The sequence below is a fragment of the Hemibagrus wyckioides genome, linkage group LG03 (assembly GCF_019097595.1).
Source record: "Hemibagrus wyckioides isolate EC202008001 linkage group LG03, SWU_Hwy_1.0, whole genome shotgun sequence".
Taxonomy (NCBI): Eukaryota; Metazoa; Chordata; class Actinopteri; order Siluriformes; family Bagridae; genus Hemibagrus; species Hemibagrus wyckioides.
This window is the reverse complement of record NC_080712.1, coordinates 28,892,321-28,904,536: the sequence shown is the minus strand read 5'-3', so window position 1 is coordinate 28,904,536 and position 12,216 is coordinate 28,892,321. Positions and strand designations below refer to the sequence as shown.

The following is a 12,216-nucleotide window of genomic DNA, read 5'->3' as shown; positions in this document are numbered from 1 at the left end:
CATTTTAGACATGTATATTAGAAAAAGACTTACAACAATGTGAGTTTCCAATTTATTCAGAATAAAGTTCAAAATAACTTAGGAATGTTTAGAAGATGCAAAAGTCATGTGTCTTACAATGTGCTTAGTCTGTGTGAAATAAAACCAGTCTGAATTGTATAAATGACTAAAAGATTCATTTGAGTAGCAGCGCTACACTTTAATAAATTACGAAAATATATTGAATTTAGTCTGAAGGGCACACTGACACTGGAAAGAAGCCAGTCGTAATGTGTTGTTTGAATGATCTTTCCACTTTTGGACAAAAATTCTTCTTCTCATTCAGAAAAACTTCACCATAAATTAGGAATGTTATAGAAATGCTCCCCTCCCACAGAACCATAGGAGTTTACCTGTAAACACAAACCTATAGCTACATTTCTATGTGTATAATATTAAAAAGGCATGAACAGAACGCTGGGATTCAAGCATTTCATTGTTGTTCGCTCCACATGAGTCTTTCGCACCATTGGCCTCTCTTTGGAGTCCGCTGAGCTCTTTCTGCTTGAGTTTGAAGGCGGCACTTGGTAATGGTGAGTCATTGTGCTTGGCAGGAGGAGTGGTAGTTCTTACAGCTCGTCTTTCTCCTCTCCCTCACAGATACATGCTGCCCTCTGGCTGTTCATGAACGGCCTGCAGCCCAGAGTCCATACCGTGTTGTACATGGTGTCTGCAAATGCCTCGCAAGCTGAGAGAGAGAAAGAGAAAAACGAGAAGCAGTTTATACTCTCATTAATAATACTCAAGTGCACAAAAAAGCTATAAGATAAGCCAAAGAGCAAGATAAGACGTCAGAGCGTACAAAGTTCAATAGAAATGTCATCATGCAAAGGAACAGGCAGCTTATCTTTAACAGTATCGATATCACAAGTTTGCTCCTATGAGACTCCTCTCTTGTTTACTTCAAGCAAGCACAAATGTGTCATGGGTATGCGAACTGAAGCACTTCTCACCTTCGACCTTTGACACGAAGCCCAAACTCTTCTTCAGATCCCCGCAGATGCTGTGGAGGCACCAGCGGAACTTGGTGTCGCAGCGGTACTTGTTGGAACCGCACGTGTCGTAGCACATGTCCAGCTGGTTACAGCACTTGGTCATGGCTGGGATGCCCATGTCGATCTATGTGTGGGAGAACATTGTGTAGAATTAGTGCATGCTGGAAATTTTAAAACTACTATGTGTTTTTGTTAGATGCTCTTGGAAAAGGTGTTGCTTGGTGGTGTGGATACGGGTCCTAACTTCCTAAGGAGGTTTTAATTTTTCTGTAAGAGAAACACTTAAGAGAAATAGAAACCAAGAGATCTCCATCTCCTAATTGCTTCCCAACCCCAGGTGGAAAATTTACTCTTCATAACCTTCATAAATAAAGATAACTGGCTGTAATGTATCATGGGTGGAACCATCAAGGGTGCATGATTTTTAGCTTTAGTATCATTTATCTATAGCTTTAATTAGCTTTCAGAGTAGTAGGTAAGGTCTGATTATGTATGACTGATTATTTCGCACTAAAGGTACAAATATGTCCGCTTGATGGTACCATCCCTGTAGCAAAAAAAAAAGTGTCGTTTGGTACCGTTATTTTCAGAAGTGTTAATGGATCAACTTAAGCATTCTCTTTCAAGTCTTTCTCTTCCTTTAGTTATTCACCGAGCCCTTAAAAAACCCTGGTTGGAAAAAAACACCATAATGTATTTGTGAGCTCTGTCGTGAAAATGGAAAGACATGCTGGTGTTAGTCTGTTAGTAATGTTTCAGAAGACACATACACTATCCGGTACCTGGAAACCAAGCAAAGAGGAGGTGCAGCCATTGGGTTCAGGCATCTGGTAGCCTGGACGAGCTTGTGGAGCTTTACCTGTCAATCAACAAACATGCCTGTGTTACCTTACATGCAGGAGAAAACGCAGTCCAAGACATGCTCAGATTTATCCTGTATGCGTAGCAAAACAATATATATATATATCAATCAGAGGGTTTTCCCTTTCAGAGACAATTCTAGGTAGCTCCTATAAAGCTAGTCTTTTCCTAAGACTGTATTCTCTGTTACAAGCATAATAATAAACTAGGTCTATCACCCCTAGAGTGTTGTGTATTCCCAGGAAAGGACGAAAGGTTCAGTAATCAATAAAGACTTGAGCAATGATCTTGAGCTTTGTCTGCATAAATATGATATTATCTGCTAAGTTATATGAGTGCTGAACTCATTCTGATAGAGATAATACTCTGAAGCAATAGTTTTGTAAGACTTAGCAAACACCTAAGACTCTCCAGTGTTAGTTTAATGAACCAACACACCAGCATTGATCAAGTCAAAATGAACAGCAGAACCAGGCTTTGCCCTCTCACTTCCCTTCAGAATGACTTTCAAGGGGTGTCCATGGCCAAGAGTGTTAAAGTAAAGGCCGAGCCATTCACTGAAACTACGTCACAATTCTGTCAACATCAACATTTAGCTTGGCTTGCTTACCATATCTACAGCGGTACTGGCACACACCATCACGGCCTCCCATCAGCTCCAGCAGCGAGTCAAAATACCCATTGACGGCTTGAAAGCTGCCTCTGATGGAGCTCAAGCCCCATTCAGAGTTGTCCTCTGTGTCCTGAGTAGAGCTAGCCTGGTTTCCCCCTGCAGGAGCTTCTGCTTTAGCTGCTTCAGCCTCTGGCACTTTGTTCAACTCTTCAGCTGCTGCATGATCAGGAGATGAAGGAAGCTTCTCGGCAGCAATGGAAGGGATGAGTGTGGCAGCCAGGCCCGTGGAGAGGCAGAGCAGAAGAACGAGGGCACAGCGAGAGAACATGGTGTGGGACAAGTGTCTGTGGAGTGAAAGAGTGTAACAGCCTGCCACTGATAGTGCCTCATGGATAGGACTTTGAGCCCTGATTAGATCAAGCAGACAGCGAGGCACTGACTGGTGCTAAGGTCAAAGGGCACAGTAGTATCATGCTAGGGGAGAGAGCATGTTTTTGAGCCACACACCTCCTTTATTCTAATTTTTTTTTTTTTTTAAAATACAATCCTCTTCACTCCATCTTCTTTAGCTGAAGAGACTAATTCTGTCTTTTTTTTTAATTTTTTTAAAAAAATTTTTTTTAAACCATGGTGATCAATATCTCATACTAAAACAATCTAAAGTGCCAGTGTTTGAAGCTGAAGCTATATTTCAGAATACAGTATGCAGTGTTTGGGATGGGCGATTTATTGCAATCCATTGGCAAGGTTCTGGGTACATCTAGTGGTTAAACAGATGAACAACATAAACATACAATCACTGCAAGCCAGCAAACGGTCAAAGGGCAGCATGTATGGAACTGCTGGCTGTGGTCATTGTTCCTCATGATGGCACGTCCTCAGAGTTCCTCGTCACCGTATCTGTTATGTAGCTGATTCCAAAAGTACATGCTGTATGAAAAGTGATGCTATCAGTTGCTTTGTGTCTGACTGATAAACCACAGACTTTATTGTCTGACACTCTCTCATTAGTCCAAATGTTTTTGGCCTCTTCAGAACAGCAGAGACTGAGTCATTCACACAATATGGTGACAAACCCTGTTCCTTTATAACACATCCTCATGACATGGTTTCTCTTACTCTTTCAAGAACTGTATAATTTTAAATGTTCCTAAGCAAAATGAATCAGTATCAGTGTATACATTCTTTGAAACTGAAAGTGTTGTGAACATTCACTAGTGCTTAAAAGTTTGTGTACCCTTTAGAATTTTCTATATAGGATCTAGAGATCTCAATTAAACACAGGAGATAAAAATATTATTTTTGGTCATTTACTTATTGAAGAAAAGTATCTTCATTCAGTAGCCAGTATTTTTCTATTCGGTTTTTGCAGGCATAAAAAATTTGTCATTTATACATTTGTGTTTATAAGAAAAAATATTAATACAAGCTATAATATTAACATAAGAATGGGGTCTATGATATATGTATATTAATAATATTTAATATGATAAATTATTTAAAAAAAGAATATTTGTTCCTGCATTTCTTGTCAATGGTATTAATTATTTAAAAAGAAACTCATGGCCAAATTTTAGAACAATTTGCCATTTTAACCAGCACCAGTAGATTTACACTCTACTTGTCTCTACACAAGAAGTTATTATTTACTTTTATTATAATATTACTATTATTATTATTATTATTATTATTATCTATTTTTTATAATTTAAAACCTTTCTGTCTTTCAGTAAAATATTATTTACCAAAAAAAAAATTGAAGAGGATTTAATTAAAGAATATATTGATGCTGGAGTGTTTTGAGAGGCTGTTGATGCAGTCTTGGAAAGTACATCTAGCTTATGCTTGTAACACAGTGACAATGAATAACTCCAGTGATTCATCCAGTAACGTCAAACAACAAGAAAATCATGAGCATTTTGCTGGTAAGTGACCATCATTTGAGAATCACCCATTAATAAAGTGTTATGAAGTAACCAATTGGAAGCAGATTACAAAAAGTTATTCCTTAGTCAGGACAGATGTATAAAGGATCCTATTTAGAGCAATAGTTTCTCACATATTGGTATTAACAAGCCACTTCCTGTCATGCGCAAGACCTGCTGCCTCTCTATTTAGTTTGCCGTCATTAAAGAGCTAAAAATTTTCACCCCATGCAGATGTTTACACAGAAGTCAGAGTCACAAAGTAGCTCATTCTTGAGTGTCCTAATCATGTCCATTCAGTGTGGTCCATATCTCCTCCCAAACCTGCCTGTAAATGAGACAAATCAAAGTCTGGACAAGCCTGGACCAAGGACCATGAATGATGCTTAATAAATTCTAAATATTGATTCTCATGCTGTGAAAAAAGTTATGATTGTAAAACAGTACATACATTGATGTCTCCTCGCTGAGTTTTGCTTTTCTTAGGATTGTTGAAATGTTTTGTTCAAGATCCTTTAAAGGAAGGAAAGGACTCTTTATATATATATATATATATACACCGATCAGCCATAACATTATGAGCACTGATGAGAGAGGTGAAGTGAATAACACTGAGTATCTCCTCATCATGGCACCTGTTAGTGGGTGGGATATATTAGGCAGCAAGTGAACATTTTGTCTTCAAAGTTGATGTGTTAGAAGCAGGAAAGCTGGGCAAGTGTAAGGAGCGAGTTTGATGAAGGGCCAAATTGTGATTGCTAGACCACTGGATCAGTGAATCTCCAAAACTGCAGCTCTTGTGGCGTGTTCCCGGTCTGCAGTGGTCAGTATCTATCAAAAGTGGTCCAAGGAAGAAACAGTGGTGAACCGGCGATAGGGTCATGGGCGGCCAATTCTCACTGATGCACGTGGGGAGCAAAGGATGCGAAGGTATTAAAATACACCATGCATGATGGGTCAGGACTGTTTTGGCAGCAAAAGGGGGACGAATACAGTACTGTTCATCATAATGTATGATGTCATAATAGGTCATAATGTTATGCCTGACTGGTATATACACTACTGAAACAGTTAAGGATATTTGGCTTTTGGGTGAAATTTATGGAAAACGGAAAAAGTTCACACTACAGTGATATTATATCATGAAAGTAGGGCATTTAAGTAGAAGCATGCAATGGTGATTTCCTCATCTCAAACAATTTACTGAAACAAAAGCCAGTGGTGGGTATACCACAACAAGTGCCCTTAACCATCAATTACAGCTTGAAAACGATGTCTCATGCTGTTCACGAGTCGACTTATTGTCTGCTGAGGCATGGCATTCTACTCTTCTTGAAGGGCGGCCCTCAGGTCATTGAGGTTCCTGGGTGCAGGGTTACGAGCCTCTACACTGCGACTCAGCTGATCCCATAGGTTTTCTATGGGATTCAGGTCTGGAGAAAGTGCAGGCCACTCCATTTGAGGTACCCCAGCCTCCAGCAGCCGTTCCCTAATGATGCAACCTCGATGAGCTGGAGCATTGTCGTCCATGAAGATGAAATTAGGCCTGTGTTGTTCATGCAGGGGCACAATGACTGGATTAATGATGTTATTCAGGTAGTATTGGCTTGTCACTGTACCATTCACAAGATGTAGGGCAGTTCTGTATTGAGTAGACACACCTGCCCAGACTGTAACACCACCACAACAGTGGCTGATGCATAGCGCTCTCCTTGACGTCTCCAACATCGTTGGCGTCCATCATTTCTGCTCAACATGAATCGACTTTCATCAGAGAACAGGACTGAGGCCCACTGGTCCCTCGTCCAGCGTAAATGCTCCCTGGCCCATGCAAGACGATGACGCCTGTGCCTGGTGGTGTGGTCAGGTACCCTTGCAGGACATCTAGCACGCAGACCACACTGATGTAAACAGTTTTGAATGGTCTGACGTGACACTTGGGTGCCTCTCACCTCCCTTAAATGTGCCTGGAGTTGAGTGGCATTCATCATCCGGTTCCACAGGGCACTGTTCACAATGAAGCGGTCATCAACGTGGGATGTAGCCAAAGGACGTCCAGTTCTATGCCTTTCTGTGACTCTTCCAGTCTCTATGTATCTCTGTCGCAACCTGCTGATGACACTCTGTGACACTCTAAGCTCAGTGGCCACTTCCCTCTGAGAACATCCTGTTTGAAGCCTCGCAATGGCGAGGTACTGTTGATCAATTGTTAGGTGTGGTCTTGGTCTCATGATATCGAAATGTGAACAGCATGATGAAGAGGACTGTTTAAATACCAATTCTAATTGAACCAGAAAATGTATTGGTCGATTCATGGATCAAACACCAGTTGTGAATTTTGCCGTTAAGCACCTTGTTAGAGAACAGCAAGTTATGCAAAAAGTACTGAAACACTGAACAGTTGGACATGTGCATTCAAAAGTGTAGAGAAGGTCAAATTAAGTTCACCTGTAAAGGTTATAGTGCATTTTAGGTGCATCCTGAAATTTCACCCAAAAGCCGAATATCCTTAACTTTTTGTGAGTAGTGTATATATACATATATACATATAATCTTGTCCATGATTACCTTATTGGTTCTCTGAAGAAACACATTTGAAGCAGCAAAGTTCATGATTTCATCCTAGAGACAGAAAAAGCAAAACGTACATGAAAACATAAAGTTCCCAATGTTGTACTCTTAACTGAGTGTAAAAAAAAGACAGTACTTCTGTGTCTATGATGCCGTTCTCAAGAGCGCTGGTGGTAACAGTGGACACCATCGTCTCTCGGATGTCTTTCTGGAGCCTCTGCACCTCATTCCACACTTTCCACACCTGCCAGCTTTTAGCCTCCAGCTGACCGAGGGAGGACAATTCACACTGGTTCACTCCTGAGAACACACTCTCATCACATGGACCTACTGACTCGCAGCTTTCTTAAAAAAATAAAAAACAAACTGACATTAAATGTAATGATTTAGAAACACCCATTACTTTGTTTTAATACAATGAGTTATAAAATATGACTGCGCTGTAAATATATTCAGCTGATGATTATAGTTTGTTTTAGAAATAATACTGGGAAATTAAAACATCTGAGAAATCCTCTTGGCTAACTGTGTGATGCTTAGTTGTAAGTGTTTGTCCTAAACATCTGTGTGACAGTAAAACATGGTGAGTGTGGTGAGTGCTGAATGATTTGCTCGGGGTTATGGGTAAACATCTGTTGTAGTGCTTTGTACCATTTTCCTTCTGGTCTACCAGAGCTTTGGCTTGAGCATCTTCATACTCTATTCGGACTCTGAAAGGGGGGAAAAAAACCCATCTTCTATTATTAGTTTTGAGCAAAATGAAATGAAAATGACTTTAAAATAATACCTGTCATTTTCCTCTAGAGCTCTCTTGGCTTCCTGTTCCAGTAATAACACATGGCTTGCTGCTTCCTTTAACTCTGTTGCTTCTGTGGAGACTCCGGAGGAGGTAGACACAGACTAAACACAAGATATACTTGTAAGGACTTTACCTAATAATGCTTACACTTAAGCTTAATCTTAACTCTAACCTAAAGCAAGATGAAGCCAGTTTCTTTATAGGGTCCAGCCTGATGCCTAAACTGACAGATATTCTTATTCTTAGGAGGACATTTGGTGCTCACACACACAGACACACACATTATCAGATGACTGATAAATGAGGGCTTTGACATCTGTCTCAAACGTCAGCATTGTACCTTAAAGGAACTCCTAACCAGGTATAAACCTTAAGTATACCCCTGCCATTTTGATGCATTTTATAGAAATAATCCCAATATCTAATTAACTCTAACCATGTCAAGACCATTTACTTTCAGAGATCGTCTTCTTTTATTGTTATTTATACATTTTTACAAACAACTATTGACTGCTGTATTTTTTTTTTTCTTCTTTGACCTGAGATCTGCAATGTAAAGCTCTCACCTCATTCTGGAGAGATGACTGGGAGGAAAGGAGTGACTCCAAGTACAAATCATACTCGGTCTGTATACAACAGGTCAAATAGTGCTTAGTTCATACTTAAAAGTGATCTAAGATTAATTAAGGGTGGAAAAGTGAAATGGATCACTTTTATAACATTCGTGAGATTAATATGTGTGTAAATGACTGGAAAATAAATCCAGTGAGATTTGCTCATTAGTCAAAGATGTGGGTGTCTGACGCGTGTCTGTGTTTTAACAAGGCATTATAGAGTCTCACCTTGATTTCTCGGAGGACGCTGCCGAATGCAGGTGAGCCGTCACACACGTCATCAAAGACATCACTAAATACGGTGAGGCGCTCTCTGCAGGGACCTCCACTGGCAGGAAGTTTCCTCAGTGCCTAACACACACGCACACACGCATTAACAATTTCCTGTGTCGGAAATGTGCATCAGTCTCTTGCTGTCCTCCGAGATGACTAAGTAGAGTGTAATTTGTCTGCGTACTGAAGCACAGACATTCGCCGAGCCTGGAACCCATCAGTCAAGCTCAAGAGATTCACAGTGGCCCTAATATGGCTTCAGAGTTTAAACATGAAATAAAATATTTAACATTTTCATGTCTGAAATGTTTTCATTCAAGATGGACCTTGGTTATTTATCAGTGAGGTTATTTATCAATGAGTTATCAGTCATTTATTTCACTGTTTACTTTCAAATCAATGAAATAAGACTTAGACGCTGCAGTCAGTTTTCTGTGAGAGGTCATGTTCATGCGTCACATGGGCCAGGAAAACATTTCACAAGACTTAATATAAGGAAAATATTGGCCTTTCAAAGAGCTGGAGAAAGGGATTAAAAGATATCCGTGTTTAAAGAATTCAAAAACGTGGACACTTCCAAGGAATTAAAGACTAATAACTAAAAAACTGCCAGGGAGATTTGCAAAAAATCCAATACAAACATCAGGAGAGTTGGAGAAATGAAAAGTCCTCAGAGACAAGAGGAACAGTCCACATTTCTGTAATCATCTGATCATTTGTCCAGTTATATAACTTGCATTAATAACAGAACATGTCAAAAGTAAAGTAATGCAAACTTTTGCACTCTCTGTAATTCTGACCTGTTGAAGCCTGCGCTCATGCCGCTTCGCTGCTTCTCGACCGCTCAAACACTTCCTGGTGGTCAAGTCTTTTGTCCTTAAAACCTGCATCCTCCGATACCCTGGATCACTCCAGGTAAGCCCAGCTTTGTGAGAGTGTGTGAACCAGCAGCTGTCCTGTTCCACCGTGTCAGACTCTGCACACCTGTTTTCCTGTATTACTCTTCTCAGCTTAGCTAGCTCGGCCACATCCTGAACTCCTGTCAGATCAGAGGTCAGCAATTCCTTACCAGGACTTTCTGGCCTTTCCTGGATCCTAGGCTTCTGTAGTGTGGTGTCTATAGTGAAGCTGTGCAGGGCATCAGTCATTTCATCCATGCTAGCTTCCATTTTGCTCCTTTTCTGAACTGACTGACCCTTGTCTTTACACTTGGGGTTGTTCCATATGGGCTTGCATGGCCTGCAGTTAAGGGCTCTATGAGCCAGACTGTTAGGACCCAGGTGACCTGAGCTGTAGGTCTGTATGTCAGCTTTGTGCGCTTTTTCCACACTATGAATAAGTTCCTTTAACTGGCGCTGCATGTCTGAGCGCCTCAGAGTTTGGCTGCCTGATACAGACATGGCTAAAGCTGACAAAGGAGAGAATTCATCATTTTTTCTGGATCACCTTCAGCACGGGACTGACACAATGCACTGGTAAGAGTATATTACTGATGATTTTATTAGATACACCTACCTCCTTGGTTCAGCTTGTAGGTTTACTAAAGCTTTTTCTATGCACGTGGAGTGTTAATTATCTTCTAGTCCTTTTTCTGATTCTGATCACAGGACTGCTGTTAGCTGGATGGATAAAAGTGTAAAAAGGTGGTTAAAACACTAGCAACACGTTATAATATATACACAATATGGTGCTTTCTTTCCACAGGATGAGCTTGAGATAGCAGCAGATCACACTCAGTATTTGTACACTTTAATGATTGCTGATAAACTGACCTGTGAAGGTGGAGGTGGGTGGATTGATCTCTGTCTGTCTATAAACCTTACTGTATTTCATTCAAGGGCGACACAACAGGTCACGTTGTCAGCACACAGGGTCCCCGCTTCGATCCTGACCTTGGGTTACTGTGTGTGTGGACTTTCAAATGTGTCTGTGTGTTTTTCCTCCACTGTCCAAATTGGCTGTGCTTAACTGAGCATAGGTGTGAATGAGCTGTGCTGGACCGCCATCCTGTCCGAGTTGTGTCCCTACCGCACGCCCAGTGTTCCCAGGATAAAGTGTTTCCTGAATGTGAATGAATGTGAATCTATCAAATCACATGTATTTGAATAGCAAATCAGAGAGAATGTTCTCTTTTTTAATTATTATATCACATCAACCCAGAATGTATTAATATTTAACTGCACATTGTACCCAAATCAATCATTCAAAACACTGGGTGAAAATGGGAATTTACAAATATAATAGACAATATACACCGATCAGGCACAGCATTCTGAGCACTGAGAGGTGAAGTGAATAACACTGATTATCTCCTTATCATGGCACCTGTTAGTGTGTGGGATATATTAGGCAGCAAGTGAACATTATGTCCTCAAAGTTGATGTGTTAGAAGCAGGAAAAATGAACTAGCGTAAGGATTTGAGCGAGTGTGATAAGGGCCAAATTGTGATGGATAGACGACTGGATCAGAGCATCACCAAAACTGCAGATCTTGTGGGGTGTTCCCAGTCTGCAGTAGTCAGTATCTATCAAAAGTGGTCCAAGGAAGGAACAGTGGTGAACCGGAGACAGGGTCATGGGTGGCCAAGGCTCACTGATGCACATGGGGAGTGAAGACTGGCCCGTGTGGTCTAACAGACGAGCTACTGTTGCTCAAACTGCTGAAGAAGTTAATGCTGGTTCTTCTAGAAAGGTGTCACCGTGCATGACGGGTCAGGGCTGTTTTGGCAGCAAAAGATGGACCAACACAATATTAGGCAGGTGGTCATAATGTTATGCCTGAGTTGCTAATAAACCAAATGAGAAAATGTCTAATACTCTCCATATAAGGAATCTTCTGTAATAAATTTCCAGTCTGGTCTATCCTCAATTTAGCAGAACTGTTTTTATGATACAATAATTAACCAGTGTAAAAATAATAATTGATAAACATGTATAATGTAGGCAAGATACAGTTTGTTTACTCGCCTTGCGTGTAGAACTGGGCGTCCAGCATTACCAGTACCTGTTAGGTTCTAACACAGGTTGCTATAGCAGCGCGTTCTGATCTGTTATTGGTTGTCTTTCAGTCACGTGGTTAAAGCCCTAAACACGATTACTTATTTATTGAATTTAATTTATTTCAATTGAATATGTTTTAATAATCTCTCCCGTTAATTCTGGCTGAAACTAAACTCTGAGAACCGCAGGTCGCCAGTACTTTCTGTAAGGGACCGTCTAAAAAGTGCATGACGTAGACTTCTACGCAAAAGTCTGTAGTCGCCTACCCTCAAGCATGAGTACTTGTAGTATTAGAATAGTTACACGTATAGTATATAATATACAATAAAAATATAATAAAATTATATATGTGTGTATAACTTTAATACTTTAAAAGGATGCAATTTTGCTCTTCTATTCATACATCCCACCAGGAAGGCTAACCATTAGAATTGTCTTAAAATCTCTGGATTTGTATTTTTAGTTTAATTTGTACTCAGTTTTTGTGATATTGCACTTGAAATAAGTCATAAATCCTTCTGTACTG

The 12,216-nt window shown here is 40.3% G+C and overlaps 2 protein-coding genes across 3 annotated transcripts; both read right to left on the bottom strand.

Moving 5' to 3' along the window:
* Positions 1–40: 40 nt before the first annotated feature.
* pla2g12b (phospholipase A2, group XIIB) lies at positions 41–2,881 on the bottom strand. 2 transcript variants are annotated; one of them, XM_058378806.1, is made up of 4 exons: positions 2,506–2,881; positions 1,817–1,893; positions 993–1,158; positions 41–727 (listed from the first exon to the last, which is right to left on the bottom strand). In XM_058378806.1, exons 1-4 carry the CDS (start codon positions 2,834–2,836, stop codon positions 609–611), a joined length of 693 nt encoding a protein of 230 aa, XP_058234789.1. In that variant the 5' UTR covers positions 2,837–2,881; the 3' UTR covers positions 41–608. The 2 variants fall into 2 exon arrangements, with proteins under 2 accessions (XP_058234789.1, XP_058234781.1); XM_058378798.1 differs by having other exon boundaries at positions 1,805–1,893; positions 2,506–2,878.
* Positions 2,882–3,048: 167 nt separating this feature from the next.
* LOC131345731 (uncharacterized protein C6orf118-like) lies at positions 3,049–11,853 on the bottom strand. Its single transcript, XM_058378775.1, has 11 exons — positions 10,463–11,853; positions 10,206–10,309; positions 9,491–10,098; positions 8,646–8,768; positions 8,370–8,429; positions 7,792–7,904; positions 7,656–7,714; positions 7,141–7,349; positions 7,002–7,055; positions 4,885–4,946; positions 3,049–4,761 (listed from the first exon to the last, which is right to left on the bottom strand). Exons 3-11 carry the CDS (start codon positions 10,088–10,090, stop codon positions 4,716–4,718), a joined length of 1,326 nt encoding a protein of 441 aa, XP_058234758.1. The 5' UTR covers positions 10,091–10,098; positions 10,206–10,309; positions 10,463–11,853; the 3' UTR covers positions 3,049–4,715.
* Positions 11,854–12,216: the final 363 nt, after the last annotated feature.